The following is a 23,646-nucleotide window of genomic DNA, read 5'->3' as shown; positions in this document are numbered from 1 at the left end:
TGTATCATGCACGTTTCCACTGCTACATATATCTTCTACGGTCTACTCGTGTGGGGTCATTCAACCAAGGTTGTGGACATAATGAAGCTGCAAAAACGGGCTGCCTGTGTCGATTTCATTTTTTTTTGCTTCAATTAAGACCAGATAAATTAGACAAAATACAACTGTCTCAATCATATTACCTACATTTCTTATCGAGAATCTCAGATACGCGAAATTTCAGTTTGTCTGGTTGGTTCCAGTTGCTTTGTTGGTACAGTAACATATTTTAAATTGATACTGTGTCCTGAAAAAACATTTCAAATAATATTAATATAATATTGCCATTTATAAGCCAAAACCTAACCTCCCTAGCCTTTCCTTAACTCCCCCTCAACTCAAACGTCAAAAAAACTTCAAGGAAACTTGACCGATGTAAACGCAGCTTTACCGACACTCAACGAGAACTAAAATTTAGTGTGAGATTTGCTCTATTTTGCTCAAAATTAAGGAAACCTGACCAATGTAAGCGCAGCTTTACCGAAACTCAACGAGAACTAAAATTTAGTGTGAGATATGCTGTATTTTGTAGAAAACAAAACGAACTTGTAATGATTTAGTTCACTCATAAATTCGACATACAACACATCTGATCAGAACATGGGAAACCATAGTTGGTTGGGTAATTTTCCTCCTTTCTTTCTTTACAGCACTGTTTTTTGTATTTTATTTTTGAATGTATTGTTTTGTATTTTGTGTATCATGCGTTGGATTGAATAAAATTATTGATTGATAGAAAAATCAATTATGTTTTATCTTATGCATAAAAAAATATTTGTCAATGGTTAAATTATGTATTATCATGATTGAGATTTGTTTAATTTGTTACAACTAAACTTTATGGACAATTGAGTGTAGGAGCCACGTATCACTCGATGACAGTTCAATATTATTAAGACAGTTCACTCCAAGACAGCCGACACAACATCCCGTCCGGCGCCTTCGACCAACTTGAGGTTGGGGTAGAGCTTGGCGAGACTGCCGCCGTTAGCAAGTGGCTCGGCAGTGACGCGACCCACAAAGTCAGGCCGCTTGTGTTTGGAGTTGTCTGCGTTCTGCCGCGACACCAACAGCTCCAGCAGAGTGCGGGGTGCCGGGTAGGGTCGGCTGCGACCGGAGGCGGCGGACGCCTGGGGCGGTGGAGACAGCGGCGAGTCGGTCGTCGCGCGAATCACCGACGCCCGGTGCGCCGCGTCGCCACCGAGCGTCGGAGTGCCGGACCGTGATGCCGTCGAGTCCTTCGGGAACCTGGCAAATTACAAATTAATTTATTTGCCATAAAAGTAATAATTTTATTTATTTATTGTACAATACACTATACCGTAATCATAATATAATTATGACCATGTTGGAAAAAGTAGGCTGAGCATGTAAAATTTCTCTCCAATATTTTAATAAGAAGTTAATATTGTTCAACAAATTTATGTAACAAATAAATGTAATTACATACAAATTAATAAAATAAATAAAATTACAATATGGCACTACCGACAAAGAACCATTTCCATTCTTGAGAATCTTTTGTTGTTCAACAAATTTATGTAACAAATAATGTAATTACATACAAATTAATAAAATAAATATTATCAATATTACAATTTGACACTACCGGCAAAGATCCATTTTCATTTCTTGTGAACCTGCTGTTTAATATTATGTTTGAATTGCAGCAATAGATAGTATTGAAAAGATATGTAATCAATCTTATGGAATGAAGCTTGATTCGACTTGACTTTATTCGCACACAACAGTGAAAAGTGGAAATATAATTCTCATAAGTTCTAATGAGATTATTCATACTCACTCGGCCGGGCTGAATACGAATAATCCCATAAGAACTCATGGCAATCAAATTTCTCTGTTCACTGTCACTGTTATGTGCAAATCTAGCTTCAAGCTGTAGCTTCACTCATCGCTTATATCATCATCATCATCATCATAATCATCATCATCATCATCCGTCGCTTAGCCCACATACAAGCTTGGAGCTCATATGGGCATCAGCTTCAGCAATGCCCATATGCCCATTTGTGGGTAAAGATCAATACTGGACCAAACTGGATCAATACTGTCATTACTAACGTACAAGCCTGTAGCTCATAATATAGGCATCAGCTTCAGCAACAACATTTAATTTTAATGAAATAGAGGTTTGGAATTTGGTTTTTGATATATGAATAGAAGGCTTTCTACTGTGAACTTACTGATCCAGTTCCCTGAGAGCCTGGTCCAATTCGACATTGGTCTTGTCATCAATTTCCTTGTTGCGGCACTCCAGCAAGCAGTGCAGAACTCTCGAATGCTGATCGGAATGCAGATGAGATCTGAAAACATACACATTTCATCAAAACTCTCCATCACAGACTCTTGGATATTGATTTAAATTTAATTTTAAATGGAAAAATAACAAGAAAATACGTTCTTATAAAATTAAATTAAATAAATAATCAGTTCCTATGAATTAATGATCTCATGAATTTCTCAACGCATTTTACATTACCCATGCCCAAGCAAAAATCTCATGTGGGCAAATCTCATCATCCGAAAAAATTGAGCATAGAGTAAATAACTGTAAACTAAAGATAGCAGAGATTTAGTCAGTAACGTTTGTTCCGATTGTTTTTTTTTTGTATTGTTTCTATTAAATGTCCGGACATAATAAACCTGAATTGAATAAGTTGGCCATCAAGTTAACGGTTTCACAAGCGAGTTCATAAATATGAAGTCACATGATGTGATCCCACTTTGCAGCACTATTGTATGTAGCACTCAACGAATGAGCTATGAAGCTTAACGAAAAATAACTTCTAGAACCATTGTCTTCAGTTAACAGTGAAATTTGGAACATAAATACCCTATACAATAGGATATATCCTTATGCTATTTATTCTCTAGGGCTGAACTATTATTTGCTAACTTCGGATTGTAAACAAACCATCCAAAGCCAACTACTTATATAGTCCGGGCGCAAATGTCATTCCGTGGTCATTTTTGAGTAACAGCCGAGAAAGATGTCTCTTCGTTAGGTCTAGCATAATAAGGATCGTGATGATAAGTCGAAATGACAGGCAAACACCTCGGAAACAAGATGGCCGCCAAAACTTTCAGGGGTTTGCTACATCGCTTGTATTTCAATAAACGTTTAAGATATTCAATCGTTTTTTTTAACGAAAATATTTTTAAAATCTTCCTCTACAATTTTTGTTTTATAACAAAAGTGGACAAACACTAGTATTATTGGCACAGTGTTGTAGAATATTTCCAAAGCTTCAAAATGACATCTGTTTGAAGGCTGTAAGTTCATATTTTACGGCTGGAGCGTCATCAGAAAAAGGGTAAAAAGTACTGTTTGCAGCGGAAAACACGATTTTTCCACCAAATGCCAATCCCAACAATTTGGAAAACCGTGTAACTCATGACTCCTTGAAGGTACAGACTTTGGAATGGTATCAATCTCTTTATAATGATGTGTAGAGAGAGATCCATGATGGCAATCTCAAAAATGTTTGTCATCATGAAATAAACAAGATGGCGGCAAAAATATGCCGATTTTCAAGAAATCGTCTGTAATTCTAATAATGTCGAGGATATTGGATCAATTCAGCCATCTGGAAGCTCCAAAATAATCATACTACAATATTCGAAAGATTTATCCAATTCCACCAACTCCATATGGAAAAACGCACCAGAAATCATGCAGGGTTTTCTTTGGAGGGCGCTGGAGAACTCATTTTTTGACGTAACTTACAAACCATGAAGATATATCGTTCCAAAGGTGGAAAAACGCTCTAAATTTCATAGATTTGAAATTTCTCTGTATCTCTTGCATGAATAAAGTTATAATGAAATGAAATTTGAACCAATTTGGAAAAAAGTTTTTTTGGGCTTTTGAAGGTTATAACTAAACAAATATGCGTTTTAGAGGAAAATTTTATAAAACAAAAATTGTAGAGGAAGATTTTAAAAATATTTTCGTTAAAAAAAAAACGGTTGAATATCTCGAACGTTTATTGAAATACAAGCGATAGCGATATAGCAAAACCCTGAAAGTTTTGGCGGCCAGCTTGTTTCCTAGGTGTTTGCCTGTGATTTCGATTTATCATCATCACGATCCTTATTATGCTAGACCTAACGAAGAAATTGAGACATCTTCCATGGCTGTTTCTCAAAAATGACAACGAAGTGCCCATTCATGACATTTGCGCCCATACTAATATGGGATATCTTAGGCCGGTTACAGAGCTCGACCGACCGTCAGTGCGTATGTACCATCCTGACCGTACGCATCGATGAATCAGTTTTACACATTCAGAGCTCGACCGACCGTCAGTGCGTATGCACCATCCTGACCATACATCAGTTTTTCTGACTCACAAAATGGACGCCTTTACAGATTGTTTAATTGCAGCTTATTATCTTCGTAAACGAAAGATTAAAAGACGAAGATATCAAGTTCACCCGATGGTCGCCCAAAGAGCATTTCAAAGGAAATTTAGTACCATTATATACATCATTGCTTGGGGTGAAGATACATTTTTCAACTACCTCAGAATCTCCATCAGAAATTTTGATGAGTTATTTCGAGCTTGTATCACCATTGGGAATACATACTTGCAGTCACTTTGAGCTACGGATCAAATAAATGTAGATAATATTAATAATATATGATTTTTTCAATAAAAAATTTAGAAATTATTGAAGAATTGTATAGAAAAGCTCTGAATTCAAATATTACACTATCAATTGAATTCATTCTTTATGCTATTCAATAAAATATCAGCTGATTGTCGGGCAGAGGTGTCAGCACATTGGTTATGTTGCGATCAGTACAGCTCTGAAAGCTTCTATTTGTTTCAATAGCGCGTCAGTCGACCGATGGAACGGATGCGCACGAGCTCGACCGATGGTATTCATACGCTGTATAAAACGCATAGTCCTGACCGTGCGCGTGCGGGCCGTCAGTCCTGCTCTGAACGGATACATGGAATATAAATATGGGAAAGACAAGCGCGACTGACGTACGCACTGACGGTCGGTCGAGCTCTGTAACCGGCCTTAGATGCGTACAGATATACGCGCCTCCAACACGCTCTGCACTCGCTCCGCAATCGGTACACGCACGCTCTGCACTCGCTCCGCAGTCGCTCCGATTATGAACGTTATGGGAGATGTGAGCTCTTCTCGCGTTCCACTCTTGCTCCCCGGTCGATCATCAATCGATCTGCTCGAGTGACGTTCGATTGCGGAGCAGAGCGAAAGTCTGTACGAACCTTTATGCTATCGCTTCTCTATAGTTCAGCTTATTGAAATAGCATTGTGAATACTGGCACAAGCTACCTGAGATAAGTCTCGAGTTCATTCCACATCTTGTGGTACTGCTCGTCGCGCTTGGGCCCCTTGCCGCGGTGTCCGTGGTGCCCGTGGTGTCCGATGGCGGTGGTGGCCTGCAGTGGCTCGTGCTTCGACTCCAGTGTCATCAGCGTGTAGATGCACTGCTTGCACTGCACCACCTCGTCATCCGTCAGGCTCTCCGACACCATCACTGACAGCAGAGGTTCCATGTACTAAAACAATAACACATTACAATCTCACTTCCAAGCCAAACGAATTACAGTGAGATTCACTTATAACTGTCAGCTTTAGTCAAATGGGAATTGCCTTCACACTTGGTTTCAAAGACAGTTGTAGAGAACATTTCAAGGAGAAACAACTACACATAGTACCAGTTGTTTGCATTCTACACGTTCTTACCTAAGGAATCTAGAATACAATATTTTTCTTTAGTGAGGTCCACGTTATAATGGCAGTGTTTGATTAGCAATGGTATTGCTATCCTTGTCTATCAACCAACAAACCGGAGAGCGCTATCTCTTTCTCGCTTAGATCTGTTGCCAGATATTCTTTTAACAATGTAGAATTAATGATTAATTAACAATATATTTCATCTTGAAATAAATTCATTATGAAAACTATTGAAAAATATAATTTATTGCTTAATTAATATAATTGATCATTTCAAACGAGCATGAACAGTTAATATTACATTAAATATCGGGGGCACCGAGCTTCGCTTGTTATTTTTATTTATTGATAAACAGAACACAATTCTCTAAAATAATCGTGTTTATATTTTACAGCTGGCTATCTTCTTCTTCTTCTTTGGCTGTGCCTTATCCCATTTAAATGGGGTTGGCATTCCTTTCTCTTAGTCTGCCTCTTCACAAAGCCCTATCCAATGCTTCCTCTCTCCTCCAACCACTCTCCCGCAAGTCAGCCCTTTATCTTTTCTTGTAACCCCACACATCCATCATAACATTCTCATCTCAGTCACTTCCATCTTTCGTTCCTGTTTCTTTGAAATGGGCCATGTTTCTGTTCCATACAGCATAGCTGGCCTCACAACTGATCTATACACTTTTCCCTTCATTTGACAATTTACTCTCTTATCACAAAGAACACCACTTATTTTTCTCCAGTTATCCATCCACAATTTATTCTATGCTGTATTTCTACATCAAGCCCTCCATCTCTCTGTACACTTGAACCCAGGTACTTAAAACTTGCAACTGGTTGGAGTTGGTTTCCTTCAAGCTGTAAGGGTAGCCCATCATTGTTTCCCAATACCATGTACTCTGTTTTTGATCGGCTAATTTTCAGTCCCCTCTCCACCAAAGTCTTCCTCCAGCTTTCCAGCCTCTCTTCCAACTGATCTTTGGTAGGTTCACAGAGCACGATGTCATCTGCAAATAGCATGCACCATGGTGCTGGCTTCTTGACTGCAGCACCCACGACATCCATGAGCAGATCAAACAGATATGGGCCAAGTGCTGAACCCTGGTGAAGGCCAACTTGCACAGGAAACTCTTGGGTCCTTCCCACACTGGTTCTCACTCGAGTGATGGCTTGCTTGTACATCTCCTGCACCAATCCAACATACTTCTCTGGCACACCTTTTCCTCTCATACTTCGCCAAATCTCTTGCCTGGGCTCCCTGTCAGACCTTCTCCAGGTCAACAAATGCCATGTGCAGCTGAGACCTTAGCTCTCTTGCCTTCTCCACCAGCTGCCGGAGAGCAAATATTGCATCTGTTGTTCCTCTTCCTGGTATAAATCCAAATTGCTCCTCACTGATTGTGGTCCCTTCTTAGTTTCTTCTCAGTAATCCTCTCCCAAGCCTTCATTGTATGAGACATTAGCTTTATGCCTCTATAATTATTGCACTCTTATTTACAGCTGGCTATAAGTCAGCTGAATTTCGGGGATGCGATATTTTGATTTTCCACAGACTCACTCGCTCACTCACTTTTTTTACTATCCACAGACGACGAAAGTCTCAGCTGTTTCAGCAAAGGATGAATAATTAGACAGAGGTTAGGCAACTTTTTTCTCCTATCTTTCTTCACTGCCATTATAACGTGGACCTCACTATAGATTCCTTATTCTCACCTATTACTAAACTTGTCTGATGATCAAACTCTATTTTCGAAAGATTCAGTGCAGCACAATGAAACAAATCCGCGGTCTCACAGTGATGATTTCTTCTCAATAGGCTAAGTATTTAAGAAGGCTTCATTAAATCTCAATAAGGCTATTCAATTGTTTGCCTGTTTAGTTGGGGAGGCTCAGGGATATTGGGTGGTTTAGCAGGTTCCTGAAAGGTATATTTTTAGCCTTCTCAATTGACTCACTAACAGACTTCCTAAATTATGAATTTCCTGGTACCTAAATTCTCATATTTTTCCCTGAAACTACAATGTTTTGATTATTGCCACCTATAATTTTAAAACATGCTATGTAGGTCTAATATTGACTTGTCCTGAGTTTTATTTTGTTTAGCTCTAAAGTTACAATTCCTTAGCGGCGTCTCATTGAGACTGCACTTTAAGACATGTTGCATATTGATGTAGTAGGCCTATTTGTAGACAGCTGTATCAGTGATTTGAGTAAATAAATAGGGCCCGGTTTCTAGGACACTTATTAAATTTAATGGACAATTAAATCTATAGATTTATAGGTAGGGCCTAAGTCAAATTATGGAATGCTGACAGTTATGCTCACTATAGTTATTCGTGCTTCTAGAGAGTACAGATGGTTCAGTCACGAGAAAAAAAACTTGAAATTGCAGCGGTATCTTGGTGAATGAACCTTTTATTGTGATTGAACCACCTATAATAGTTATTTGTGTTTCCTGAAGTGAACGTTTGTCAATTTCCCTATTGGAGAGCAAGTTCTTTTGTCCCTAGAAGCACACAACATTTTTCATTCACCTACAACAGGATGATCTAAAAATCGTGCATCCAAACATCTACTGAAAAATTTAATTATCTTTAGCTAATATAACATAGCTGAAACATAACCCACAACTAAGCTTCCTATCTCCATGGGAGACGGTCTATTGTGTGCAGCGGACTTGGGCTGCTTGCATAAAGGAAGCAACCGCACGAAAATAGTCCGATGGAAATTGAAACGACTGAGTATCTCCTCATCCCCCACACAAATAAACGTTACCAATTCGTCAGGTGTGTTGAAAAATTTAACCAACCTACGACCAAACTTACCAAACAACCCCGACCACTATCAAAAATTTAAGGTAGGTAATTTGAATAAAGAATATTCTAAGGATGTTTTTTATATAAAAAACTATTGAAAGCGAAAGGTTACTAAGGAATTATTTTTTATTAATTAACAAATCAAGTAGCCCTATTGAAATACTTTAATAGAACATATTCAATGGATAAGTTATATATTTTATATAATAATATTTGTATAATTTATGAGCATCCTCACTCACCATTTTGAAGTTGAAGATCGATGTATTGGAGATGGTAAGAGGCCAGTACTTGGTGAATCGATTTAGCCTTTCTTTCATTTTGTCAATGGGCCATGGTGGTTTATTTTCTTCTTCAGATAACCGCAAAGGAAAGAGTTTGTTCATTTGCATCAGCATACCGAAATCCTACAACAAATAAATAAAATAAGCTAAAATAACACATGAACATTTCTCGTTAAAGCAATAAGAGCTGGAAGCATAGAATATTTAGACTGTCTTTTTTTTCATTAGGGCTACTCTCAAATATACTATTACTATTTGGACTAAATCAAGTATCAGAATTCGGGAGAAGAGGTTTTGGTAATCCTATTGATTCACTCATTCTAAATCATTGATTTAATTGAAAATGAATGAATAAATTGAATTTTCATTACTAAATGGTTTCCGTGCTTTGTTAGGGCAATTGAAAAATGCCATTAAGAAGGTATATCTACTAATACATTTTTATCCTAATATCTATATTTATTCACTATGTAAATTATTTATTTATTTGAGATACATATGAGAGCACAAGGATAATAACCCATAATTATTGTTCTCTTGACACATAATACAAGTAAAACAAATGAAAGTGCAATATTTAATACAAATATTGGAAGAAATGGTGTCCCCCAGGGTTCAATACTTGGTCCACTGTTGTTTATCATTTACATAAATGATTTGTCAGGTGTGATAAGGAACTGCTGTGATCAAAACCAACCCTATCTTTTTGCCGATGACCTGGGCTTATTGGTGAATGGGACAGGAAAACAAAATGTTGACACAGTTGTTGAATTGAGCACATAGAATATAATGGATTGGTGTGCTTCTTAACCTCCTGAAAACCTGTGACCTACAGTTTAGCTTCAACCCTAGGTTTACTGGCACAGATTCCCTCAAATTCCTGGGTATCATGCTTGACTCGAATTTAAATTGGAAAAGCACATTAATTACACAGCTGGTAAAGTCAGTAAGGGTTTGTTTGTCCTACGTAGATTAACTCACATAGTTAATCATGAAGTTTTAATGAGTGTCTTTTATGCTCACATCCATAGCCATTTAGCCTATGGGATTCAGCTCTGGGGAAATTGTTCGGCATCTGTTAAACTTTTCAGACTCCAGAAGAAGGCCATTCGAATAATTTGTCAGGCACCACCCCTAGCAACATGTAGACCGCTTTTTCGTAAACTAGGCGTCTTGACTCTCCCATCTTTATATGTTTTTACTTGTCTGATGTACATGAAAAAAACCTTAATGAATATAGTCGAAATGGTAACATACATAATTATCAAACCAGAGGAAGGTTAAATCTCAGAATTGATTCTCACCAATATGCGAGTACCCATAGGAATTGGAGAAACATGTCCATTAAGTTATTCAATGAGCTTGCCCCTGAAGTAAGACTGTTGAGTACCTCACTATTCAAGTCACACATAAAAGGCTTACTTACAGAAAGATGTCTTTATTCTGTTGGATAATTTTTTGAATAGCTTCAGTGTTCATCTGTTCAACTGTAACAGCTTTGTTGTGACTTGTGTTGGATCCCGTTTTAATACCTGCTATTTATCAATTGCTACTGTTTATTACTATTTGCCAATTTTGTTGTGAATTTTTTTTTACAAAAATATTATTTTGACTATATTATTATTTTAAAAATATTTTGAATGTTTTTATTTTATTTTATTTTGACGTTTGTTACAACACTTTGTGTTTCATGACAATAAAGGATTATTGCATGAAAATTTTTTACGAAAAGTATTTCTGAAAAATATACATTCAAGAAATTTTGAACACAATTTTAGATAACAGAAAAAATAAACACAGCAAATAATAAAATGAAAATATGGAAATGAAATGAAGTTTTTACGATTATACAGGAGTCAATCTAGGAAGAGAGAAAAAATAGTAACGAGAGGAAATAATTATTGATCAAGGAGTAGTAAAAAACAAAGAGATCACGGTCACAGAAGACTCTGTAATCAAACTTCAACCATCAACGAGGGATTGACTTCAACAACCCACTCCTCACCTCTCTCTCTCTGAGCTAGCAAGCTGAACATTTATTCATCAATTAAAAGAAATTGTCCCTTAGATAGTGCCCAGTTATGAAAAAGCACACCCAAAAAGTACAAATCACACTGAATAGGGGTCAAAACACAGTGGAGCGACAAAGGTAGGTAGGTAGGTAAAGCGTATCAAAGAAGTTGGCTGAGAGTGTTGAAAATAATGCATGTACTGAAATGTGTCAAAAAATAGGGAAGCGGCAAAAAATAGTGTATCAGGGAAAGTAGCTGAGTGATGAAAATAATGCATATACTTAACTGTGTAAGAACATAGTGGAGCAACGAAGGTAGGGTAGAATGTATAGAAGGAAGCGGCGACATTCAGCTACATGCATTATTCAAACACTCTCAGATACAGTTTTTGATACACTCTACCTCAACCGCTACACTAAGTTTTGATCTATTGTATTGTAGGCCTATTCAATGACCTATATCCAGAGGAGTTTATTTACAAATACAGTTATCAAACACAAGAGATTGCTGGAAATAATTAATATTATAATATTATATTCGACCAAAAATCATACATTTAAAAAACATAACTGGTGTAGCAAACACCTATGAATACACAATAGATGTATATCAATTTCACCCTAATTATGACACCCCACTATAACCTCCAGCTATAACCACCATGACAAATAATCTCCCTGAATTAAAGTATCGAATTGAAGAGCTGGTGTTGCTACAATTACTGAAGACACACTTATCAACGTTTGGGAAGAACTCGGTCATAGGCTGGATGTGTGCTGTGCGACAAATGGTAGTCATATTAAACATTTGTAAGTTTAATTATTATTAAACGAAAATCCAAAATTAAATGTTGTAAATCACCCAAAAACTTCTGCCACTACTATTATTGAAAACAGAGTTAACAGCTAGATGGGAATACGATGAGAGCTACTATCAAAAAATTATTTGCCAGCCCGTGAATCGAACCCGGTACCTCTTAATTTCTAGCCAGGAATGCTTACACTCACACCAAACTGACAATCTATGGATAGCAGCGCTCATTTTATACGAAGCCATAGCGGCCAGCCAGTCAACAGATGAAAATTAATGGCTTGGCTATGGCTTCGTATAAAATGAGCGCTGCTATCCAGAGATTGTCAGTTTGGTGTAAGGGTAAGCATACCTGACTAGCAATTAGGAGGTAGGTACCGGGTTCGATTCCCGGGCTGGCAAATAATTTTTGGATAGAAGCTCTCATCGAATTCTCATCTAGCTGTTACCCCTGTTGTCAATATTTGCAGTAGCAGGAGTCTTTGGGGTGATTTACAGCATTTAATTTGGATTTTCGTTTAATAATAATTATTCATTAATTAGCATTTGGATAAATGCAATTTCTCATTAATTCCCATCTGTATTTAAAGGTTCCTAGTAAAACTGTTCTAGCCATTTACAACTGTAAGTTTAATGTGATAAATATTATAAAGAGTTAAAATTAAAACCCCTATATTAATTTTTAATTTGTGTTGTGGTGAAATGTGAAGTGTAATTTGTGACGCTGAGAGTTGACCGTGATCCTGTAGTCGGTGACCCGTCCGCCGCAGCCCTCGGAGATGGAAGGTGGGTCCTCGAGGATGCTGCGACCGGTGACCAGGCTGTGGATGAATATCTCGCCGCCATGCGCCGCCAGCAGGTGCGAGATCATCTTGCCCCCTCCGCGCCTTATCATCTCCAGCATCACCGACCGCCCGTTCAGCAGGAAGTTGATCAAACACGACGATGGTCGACTGCAACATAACATTGATCTTCACTGTATAACATCACTCAGCATGTACGTCTATTAGATTCAACCGCGATCAAATGGAGTCATTGGTTCAATCATTCACTGGTTCTTGAGGCATTCAATTAAGCCTCTGTAAAACATCATCCAGTTGCACGTGCGTCAATAATAGATTCAACTCGAATCAAGTGAAGTCATTGGTTCTTGGAGCATTGGTAGACAATAAAGCGATCAAGTGGGGCCATTGATTCAATCATTCATTGATTCACTTTTTCATTGATTCATTTGTCAACATAATTAAGCTACAAGCAAGACAATTTACCAATATTAATCAAAATAAGTCAATAGTCAAAATTCTTTATTACATATTCTTCAAGAACAGTAATTGTTGTCGAAAAAATATGACAATTGTTTGGTAACTACAAAGAGCATAATTCATTATTAATATTTGTTGTTTCAAAAATAGATTCAGTATATTTTTCCACTGCCAGTTTGAGTCTCTTGTTTCAAGAAATTCGCATACTTCATACATGGACCTTCCTTTGAAGAAACTCACTAGGTCTTTTTTTCAATGTCACACAATCCAGCCTCTTTATAGTATCCGGTAGGTGATTCCAAAGTTTTCTGTCCACGTATGAAGGTTTCTCTTCGAAGAATGCAGTCCTGTGCCTTGGGAGTACATAGTTGTCTGCCTGACGAGTGACGTATTGTGACGGCTAACATGGGTGATGACTTACATGATGTAAATAACTTGATTAATTCAATATGAAGTGATAATTATGTGTTATATTTAAATATAGTTTGGTGTTTCAATTTCTCTAAATTCAAAATGTTTAGCTTATATTATATATTTTTGGACGAAAATTGAACTTGAACGTTCTACAGTAGAAACATAACCTATATTTTGGACATTTTATTAATTTATCAAAATTTGGGAATGGAATAGATTTGGGCCAAGCCTGTTGTTCCTCCCTAATCATATTTATATTATTATGAAATATAATAATATTTATTCTGTCCACGAATAAATAAATAAATAAATGTTGGTCACCGTCATGATGCCCAGATGACGGAAGGCATCTCGACATGTCTCTGTTTGTTTGAGACTTGCCAGCACTTTCATAGCCCTCTCCTGATGCGTGAGAACTCTCTTTAGATTGCCCGCAGAAGATCCCCCCACACAATAAGCCATATCTCAGGTGGGACTCTACCCACTACCTCCGTTAACAAAGCCGTAGTTCATTCGTGTGACGTCAGCACAGGTAGGGCTCCTACACCAATAAAAAAACTAGCTGATATAGATCAGCTGAAATCAACGACTTTTTATTGGTGTAGAAGCCCTACAAGTGCTGACGTCACATGAATGCACTACGGCTTTGTTTTCGGAGGGCATAGTATGCTACTTTTGCCGCTTCCAGTATTGCAATACACTTTACTCTTCTTACAACATGGATTCCTGAGCCTAGTTTCTTGCATACAGAATCAACATGTGCATTCCATGATAGGCCCCTGTCTATTGTAATGCCCAAAACTTCAACCTTGCTCTTATCTTTGCTGCATAGATTTATGCTTATTTATAAGAATACCGTACATCCGGAATTATAATATTTAGCATATTGATATACCAAAAAGGAATTAATATTGGAGATCTAAATAAAATAGATACTTTGTGCCTTGATAGATTGCAATTTGTAATATCCTATAAATTTATTATTTCACACGTAAGTTCTTTAAAAACTCATTCAATCAATTATATTCTTCTAGTATAGAATTTATTATTAGTCTATTATATTATATCCTTTTAGCTAGTAATTTCTAATTTTAAAAATAAGGTTACCGGTCATTTTCTCACTGTTAATGTACAATTCGATTACCAAATAAAAGGTTAATACAACCTCATGTGGCTATCTGGTTATATCTAAACATTCCTGGTACTAAGAGCATTCTAGTAGGTATTACAGACAGTATTCATGCCAATACAATTAACTCCACTTCTCATCGCCTGGAACTTTATTTGTTTGGAGACCGCAATTAATTTATTCCAAGTACTTGATAATTAATTGTGAGAATTCAATGAGTTGTTTCAAAGTAACTGAAAACTATTGTGATTAATTCCAAGTATATGCTAATTTACGGGGAAATTCAAAACTGATTGATTCCAATTTAAATAGTAACTAATGAGAACTTATTTGTATTTTATCATTGTAATAAGTTATTCATAAAAAAGTTAATTATTTAGGTAAGTTCGGGAGAGGAATAGTTGGGGGTTGGTATGGTTTTTCTTCCTAGCCAATCTAATTATTGCAAGTACTTCTATTAATAAATAAATGGATGAGTAAATGAATAAATGAATGCAGTACCTGTTTACATCAACAGGAGTAACTCTGAACATGGCGGTGCAGTTGTGCATTTCTGCGGCCGAGCAGCCCCTGGGTGTGCACCATTTCAAGGTCACACTCTCGTAATCAGTGCCCTCCTTTATCATTCCCACGTCGGCTGAGTGTCCTGCAAACACAAACGTTCATAGAAACAATTATTTCTCTCTAATTTTCAGCTTTATTAGTCTAGGGACTGGTTTCTAGGACACTTTCATATTAAATCTAATGAAACATTAACCCTATAGATTTAATAAAATTATCCTAGAGACCACGCCTACTCTCATTATTAGCTTTATTAGTCTAGGTCCCGGTTTGTAGGACACTTATTAAATCTAAAATACCATTAAACCTATAGATATTATAATTTTCCTAAAAACTAGGGCTAGGACTTGGCACAGATTCCTTCACTTTGTGGACTTGGTGACTGTATTTGACATGGGACACAGGTATAAATTACACAACACAACAATGTTTACTTGTAAATGTATGAATAAAACAAGATTTGACCCCTTGCTGGTCAATTTAAAGAAGAGATCTACCACACAAGCGCAGCTCTGATATTTCTAGTGTATAGCCTCAGTCACAAACTGTGAGTTTTTATTCCTAAACCACAGCCATTTGTAAAACTCAGATCATCAGAAAAAGTTGGGAGTATAACGAAATGCATAGTTTTGGCAGGCCTGCTGCAGTATTCTACCAACCATGGGTCAACTCTGCAAAAACCTAGAAATCAATCTGAAAAAGACTCGTGGTCTCTCTGTAATCTACGAAAATTGTCTGACAACTTTATAGCACATATATTAGACAACCTAGAGTTAGTTAGTTGCACAATAATAGATAGTTCTATTATCAGTGGGTGTAGGTTATGTTTGAACAAGGAGTTTGGAATAGAAAATAAACAAAGTATAGGAAACAAATTTTATTATATACAGTTGGAAGCCAAACTCATATACTACATTTATACATAGTTACCAGTCAAATTAAGGCATTTATCGTACAATGTACGAGCTTGGAAATATTCCTTTGTCGAAAAATTCGGCCACCTGCGCCTTCAACCAATTCGCTACCTCTTCTTGCAGCTGTGCCTCGTCATCAGAACACTGCATAGCCAGCCTAAACTTCGCGAAATTTGTGGAAAACTCAAAGAAAGTTCCGTTATTGTAACCTTTCGATTTTCAAGGACTTTAGCATCGACTTTTTCGACAAGTTCAACAGTCACTATGGTGGGTCTCCCACTTCGATCTTCGTCGTTAACATTGTTTCGGCCATTTTTAAAACTTATGACCCACTGACGCACTCCACCTTCAGTGATAATCTTGTCCCCATACACTTCACAAAGCTGCCGAAAGATTTCTATCGGTTTACCTTTACAGTTCTTTGCAGTCAGAAACCTTACTAATGCACACAGCTCACGGGATTGTCAATCAACGCAGAAATTTCAAACGGTCACAGTCTCTTAACGGAGCACAGCACGAACCTTTCACTAGCACGGCTAGATGCCAAATAAGCCGTGCAGCGCTCTGACCCTAAGATGGCCGCGATAGCCCCGCCCCTAGCAGACACAGACGAAAACGTAATATACTTTCTGGATAGCCCTCGTATGATATGTTAGTGGAGGCAAAATGTTGTGTACATCATGGGACTCAAGTAATTTATCCCCTCGAAGGAATTGTCACCCTAGGCTACCAGTTTTGGCGAAAAACGTTCCCCTTCAGGAAGAAAATGTTGCACTTTATCTAGGGACTATAATATAAGAATCCCTAGTATCTATACTATAAAATATAACATTAGTATTTATACCAAGTATCTAAGAGTGCCTAAATGTGCAAATAGCATTACCTTTAAGAAGAGCAGTATGAGCTTGTGACGGATGGAATATTTCGACATCGTAATTGGCAGAGGAGCTGGCGTTCTGCTCTTCTTTCATCGGAATTCCAGTGACTGTTGTGGATGCCAGATCATAGTGCGACAGAATCAGATGTGACAATTTACTGGCTATTTGTCCCCCGGCTTTGGCACAGTGTACTTCACAGCTTAACAGATTACTTATCTGCAATAGAAATTATTTTTAAAAATGTACAAGAATAGAATACAATAAGTGAAAATATTCTAATATATTGAAGTTATTTTCAGAAAGAATTAAACGTCATAATCCACCAGCGAATTGTCCCCCGGATTTTATGCAGTGTAGTTGACTATTTTTCATCTGAAATGGAAATAATATTTAAAACAGAATAAGTATGAATAGAATATTGACAAAAATATAAAAAATGATTAATATCATTAAATAAATATATTTTTATAAGAAATCTATTTATTTGAAAGTGATGTGTATGTTGTTTCCTGTGTAGATGACGTGAAGTTAGTTTGATAATGATAAAAGGATAAAAATGAAGATGTTCCATCTCATTTATAAATATATTTAGTAAAATTATTTAGTAAGAAGAAGATAAACCCGATTCATATGATTGTTCAAATGAATAATCTTATCGGAAAGAAAGTTGAGTTTCTATTATTTTCTGATTGATGAACTTACCTCTCTCAATGGATGTGGAGTGACAGGTACATTTTCCATATTATTTGGATAAACATTTATAATTACTAGATGACAGTTATTGACAGGAATCAAACTGGAAAAAAGAAGATTCATGAAGTTTGTTCTCAGAAACATGTAAGCAAAATTATTATTCACTATGCTCTTAATACTTATAATATTAAAATGAGCGTTGAAATCTTAGAAATGGATTTACGTAAACATTATTTACTTTAACATAGCAAAGATAATTTGAAAAATAAGCAAACTAAAATTGGAATGATAAATTACTTGAATCAAAAGTAATGAACAACGCTGCTCTTATATTGGAAGTGGAATCTCAAGTTAGGACTGTTAGGGAGAAGACAAGCATGTCTGCTTTCTGTCGTACAATATTCCTATTCTCAATGTAGGAGCAGTCTTGATGGAATGTTTATATCTTTATGTTTGACTATTTAAAAAAATTAACATTGGAATAAAACTCTTTGTTGAAATTAGTTGACAATGATCTAAGCCTTTCAAGGATTGCTTTTTCTTTTTTTGCTTGAATGAAAAAAAAAATACTATGACTAAAAAATTATCACTACAGATATAATAATATTTTTCTTACTGATCAGATGAAGCAGCTATTTTATTGACTTGAACGAGTTCATTCAGAAATATTTCCTGTATACTTTTAATGCTGATATTATCTCTCGCTGAAGTCAGGCATATCACTCTACAATTATTTAAAAGCTGAAAAAAACATTTATTTTATCATAGAATTCCATTTTTACAGAAAGATCAACGAAAGACAGCAGTAGTATGCTACATTTAAAAATATGTATGGACTAGATTCCATGGAAAGTTTTTCCAGTTTTGAGAGCAATGTGTTCAACTTCTCAAATATAATATATGTTCAGGTTTTCATCCAATCTTGAACTATTGCTCATTCGTCTAATAAGTAACAATGTTTATTGAAACAGTGCATTACTTTTTAATTTTAGCTTGATTATTAAGGTGCTATCTGCACGCAGAAGACGCGTGCAGATAGGGCCCCGGGCCTTGAAACGCATCCGGAATTGACAAGTAAGTAACGTGCTGTTGTAGAAGTGGAAATATTGACTCATTAGATTCTCAGATATGTTATAACGAACGCTTTAGAAATGAGTCTAGGTTCAGCTGTTAGCTAGCTGGATTGCTATTTATGCAGAGATTAATGCATGCATAAAACCTCAATGCACTTCAACCCATATATACACGAACAGTTTACATATTGAATTTCCACTGCTTTCAACTCGGATTAACAAGCTGGCTGAACCTAGTTATGCAACTTAGCTATTCCCCTGAAGCTCGGAGAATAACAGCCACAAGTGTGCAGAGTAAATTATAGCATTTTTATTTGCAGTATGGTAAATGATGATAGTAATGTGGGTTGTCGTTTAATTTGCACTCTATTTGATGCAATAACGTATACAAGAATGCGTGAATAGAGAACTTGATTTTAATTGATTATTGTAATGCATTCCACAGGCTTTTATTTTAGGGCTACTAAAAGTATCAAAATTGAATAAAATAAAAGGATACTTGATACATTCTATTGTGTTTCAATATATTCCATTGACTCATTGTGATAAGAATTTACATTTGCATAATAAATTAGAATATAAATAGATAAATCTGAACATTGCATTAATAATAATAATAATAATAATAATAATATCGAGTGACCTGGCTGGCTCAGGTCTGGTGTCAGAGTTTTCAGGTCGCAACTGATCAATTTCAGGCCTCTGACATGACCAAACGACTGCTTTCTGAACATTGCATTATCAGATTCATTAAAAATTAAATGTAAATTTAAATGTATAAGTTTTTACATACCATTGATGCAGTTTCATTGAGAGAATTGCGCTTCTCATGCTGAATTTCGGAGCTTTCGCTGAGAGCTTTGACAGCGGCTCGTATGCCGTGCACAACCGTGTATTCGTTCGGAGGTGTGTGGCGGTGGGAGGGGGGAACACCCACTGCTGACAATCCACTCAGCAACTGAAAAATCACAAAAAAACAATATGCAGCAAAATAACATCAGAAGGTTTATGATTGAGTTAACACGATTTTTATGGTTGAAAAAGTTCATCATTCCGGCAACTGTTCAAATCACACAAGCTTTATTTCTTCGATATTTTGGATATGGGATTGTATCTATTGTCTATGAATAAATAAATAAATTTTCCGAAACAGGAAAGAACCCTCTCTCGTGATATCTATAACTTATAAAAATCGGAAGTTGTAGAAAAATTGATTAACAGAAACTCACATGAGTTAAATTCTGCTGTGATTGATTCCATGAGTTTAAAACGTGAGCGGTACTGTCACTGACAACAAATCGAACCTGAAACAAAATAAAATGAATTTAAAAAGCATGTGAAAAAGATGATAGATACAATAATTGTTGTTGAAATTCACCAGAGCTTGAAAACTATATGTTTAATAAAAATTGAATGAGAGGAAAGATTGTTTTCCAATTAATAATTAGAAGGAGAAGCATATTTTATATTAGAAAGTTTTTAATTATTTATAGATTTGTTAAAGTAGCTAGGCCTAATTAGCTTACCTGAAAAATTTTCAGAGTTATTATAAAGAAGCAATAGCAATCAACTAATTTGCATGCCCCACAAAAATTGAGAGTTATCAAGATTGAAAATCTAAATTATGAAGTATGATCAAAATACTTCCATGCTTCAGTTTCAGAGTATGATCACATTGGATGCGTGTATCTACCTTTAATACCTTCTGCTTCATCCATTACCCATACTTGTGGGATCGATGATGTCATAAAACTCAAAACACGTAATTCAACACCTACTGTAACAGTTCAGATGGCAGCGATCCAGTGACCACTTTCAGTAAAGATTCAAATTATCACCCACAAATTCATATTTACACTGTAATATGCCTTGCCATACAGCAGCTTCCGGACGGTATTATTGAAGGCGGCCTCATCCAACTGCTTCACACCATAAGGCAGCTTGTTAAAGAATTTCTGAGCAGAATTCCTAAAACTGGCCTATGATTGGTGGAGGCGTCTCCTGGGGACATATCATCTTGATAAATTAGTGTTTTGTTGTTTCTGACTTTCATTGTGAAATGACGCCATCGATCCCACAAGTGTGGGTAATGGATAAAGAAGTAGGTATATGGTATCCAACAGCTCACTGCGCCTGGTGTTATCGTAATGGATGTCACTGCGGGAAGCTAGAGTAGGCCTATGCTGTATCCTCTTGACATACACCAAGCACAAGAGGATGTAATGGCTGATGACCGTCAGTACACCAAGGCGAGCAAAGATGGGCGTACAGTGGGCAAGAGCAGCCTCAGGACATCAGCAGTCCCTGCGAATAACCCCACAGGAGCAATCCATATGTGATGGGTAATGGAAGAGAGTGTGATACATCATTACCAAATATCTCTGTCATCAGGCCTTTCATCTTGAGCAGCAGGAAGCAAATGCGGGAGAATCGACTGGTTACCTGCTGTATATGACTGTTCTAGCTGAGTTTTCAGTTCACAACAAAATCCAGCAGCTTTACTGGATTCCGAGGGTCACGCAGTTCTCGTGACAAGCTTCAAATGATCCTTTGGGTCTTGTCTTCATTCAGCTGGAATTGATTAGCCAGGAACCATGGAGAGGCAGATCAAAGATGCTCTGCAGATGCCTCCAAAACCCGCTCAAGATCAACATCCGACGACAGTAGAGATGTACAAACAGTGTAGACCCCAGCACTGATCCCTGAGGAACACCGGAGGAGTCTGGGAGTTTGCACTACTGAGGGTGACAAGCTGAGTCCTTCCAGAAAGGTATAAGCCAAGAAGTGCACGTAAATATCAGATTAGGTAAGGCCAAAAAACAAAATCTTAAAAACCAATTGAACCACGTTTTGACTTGTTTGTAGTTGCTCACACTGAACGCAGCCAGCAACTACTCGCGTTCAGAGTGAGAGCTCCTATTGCTCTCTTCTGATTTTTTTCTCATCTGTGTACTTGGCCAAGCATGAATGACCAATCGTGCTCTTGCACATAAACAAACTTATCCAATGTTATCATACCCTAAAAATAAAAAATGTGCTATGATTATATACTAAATATGAGAATTTATTACTGATCATTGCAATGAATAGAAAATAAGTATTAACGTTCAAATCGAGCGGTTATTGTATATACATCAACATCAGGTATGAGATGGTTGCATATTTCTGTTTTATTCAGCTTAGTAAATGTATTTCAATAAAAACGGTAAATACATTGTTCTGAATTTTTACAATCCTATTTTTAATATTTTAGAACTAAACTCACCAGTTTTCCTTCTGGAAAAATATCCCAAACGATTCTGCAATATTCAATTGCAGCCTCAACACTACAAGTCCACAACGATTTCGATATCGGTGCTAAAGGAATAAAACCCGGTCCTCTTGATTTGGTGAAATCGAATTCAATTAAACACTCACATGGTATTCCAAAATACGGTGTATGATCCAAAAGAAACAGCGTTTTGTGGTTTGCCGGGTATCTCTTATCGTTCAACATTTTTATGTAATATAGCTAACGGATATGAAATTATTTATTCAAATAATTGGTGATAAATCATTGTATTTGTTATAAACAGGGTTATTAGAAAAGTTTTATTGTATTGTCAGTTTATGAAACTTTGGACTACTATCTTATAACCTAAAATAATGCTAGGTTATAAAAGTTATTCATACTTCAATCGTTAAAAATGACATGCTAAATATAATAATAAACAAGATATTAAGTGGCTAATACAGAATTCTTATTAAAAATTGGTTATCCATTAATACAGAATATTTGAAGGATAAAATTTAAAAATTAAACTTAGAAATGTACTTTAACCTTAAACAGTAAACAGATAAATGCATCAACATCAACATTAAAACAGCTGTCCAGCACATTGGAAATGGCAGAAAATCTAAAAACATTTTAATACAAAAATGATTTTAAAAACATTTTTATCTAATAATATTAGATGGAATTTGAAGAATATTTTATTCACTTGCAAAAACTTTATAAAGAAACGTTTCTGCATGTCAGACTGAATCAGCGCCAAATTTGAATGAGAGGAAAAAGATTATTTTTATCTAAACATGTTATCAAATATCTACTAGGCCTATTAGCCCAGTCAATAAAGGTTTTTTCGATCCGAAAATTAAATAAAAGCTGAATCTTTTACCATCGATAGAACCCTCCCAGAGGGTCATTCTCCCAAAAGTCCCAAGAAATCCCCTTGGAGCTTTTCCCCCTCAAAGTTGAAAAATGCAGGTAATCACGAAATAGTATATTTCGCACCTAGGGTCGAAAATGTACGTTTTCCGGCTCGAGATCGCGGTTTTCAAGTCCGAGACGAAGTCGAGAACTTGAAGCGTTCGAGAGCTGGAAAAACATTTTTGCCCGTGTTGCGAACGCTATTTTTCGCCACACCAAAAAAAAAACTTCCCAATATAGAAGAAATTGCAAAATAAATAAAATTCAAACAGCCTATTTTGATAGTTTGAATCTTGGTTATGACAACTTTTACTGCCAATTAATTTCAATATTACTAATTAATAATTTACAATAGTGACCATATTTTTTTACTATTGATATTTGGAATAATTGTTTGAATTTTTATAGCTCGCGCTTTGCGCCCGGTGCAATATCTCATGGATAGATGGATAAATAGAATTGTCATTACTATTTTGAAATAATGTGATGAAAAAAATTAATATAATTGCATATTTCACAGTTTTGTCTCAAAATATATCTAAAAAAATTGATTGAAATTTAAATTACGGTAACTAATATAAAAAAAATAGCTAATAAAAGTCGAAATTCATCGACAAAAAAAATTGTCATCGACCGAGATTCGAACCTAGATCATGTTTGTTATTCAGCTTTGAATTCTGATGTATTACGCCTTTACGCTCTCGGCCATTGAGTATTGTTGAACGTTTAGACCTGAGTGATAACACTTAGCATACACGTAATACTAGACTTCTAAAAAAGTTTACTTCACTCCTAAAAAGCGTAGGCCTACAACAGACTTTGGCTCATGACTTATATTA

General features: G+C 36.3%; 1 protein-coding gene across 1 annotated transcript; it reads right to left on the bottom strand.

The window, feature by feature from the left end:
- Window positions 1-129: 129 nt before the first annotated feature.
- Window positions 130-22,472, bottom strand: LOC111044855 (integrator complex subunit 13). The gene is made up of 12 exons (XM_039433990.1): window positions 21,884-22,472; window positions 19,848-19,922; window positions 19,412-19,576; window positions 18,162-18,286; window positions 17,555-17,648; window positions 16,858-17,068; window positions 15,001-15,145; window positions 12,431-12,647; window positions 8,831-8,995; window positions 5,377-5,603; window positions 2,244-2,363; window positions 130-1,287 (listed from the first exon to the last, which is right to left on the bottom strand). Exons 1-12 carry the CDS (start codon window positions 22,112-22,114, stop codon window positions 942-944), a joined length of 2,121 nt encoding a protein of 706 aa, XP_039289924.1. The 5' UTR covers window positions 22,115-22,472; the 3' UTR covers window positions 130-941.
- Window positions 22,473-23,646: the final 1,174 nt, after the last annotated feature.

The sequence above is a fragment of the Nilaparvata lugens genome, chromosome 8, assembly GCF_014356525.2.
Source record: "Nilaparvata lugens isolate BPH chromosome 8, ASM1435652v1, whole genome shotgun sequence".
NCBI lineage: Eukaryota > Metazoa > Arthropoda > Insecta > Hemiptera > Delphacidae > Nilaparvata > Nilaparvata lugens.
The sequence above is the reverse complement of the archived record's forward strand: the minus strand, read 5'-3'. Positions and strand labels throughout refer to the sequence as shown.

What these genes read in the sequence shown, in the direction of transcription:
- LOC111044855 (XM_039433990.1), bottom strand. Translation starts at nt 22,114, where the DNA reads ATGTTGAACGATAAGAGATACCCGGCAAACCACAAAACGCTGTTTCTT. An exon ending in CTCCACATCCATTGAGAGAG is followed by an intron (nt 17,069 to 17,554) that starts GTAAGTTCATCA and finishes TTTCTATTGCAG; the next exon opens with ATAAGTAATCTGTTAAGCTG. An exon ending in ACTCCTGTTGATGTAAACAG is followed by an intron (nt 12,648 to 15,000) that starts GTACTGCATTCA and finishes GTTATGTTGCAG; the next exon opens with TCGACCATCGTCGTGTTTGA.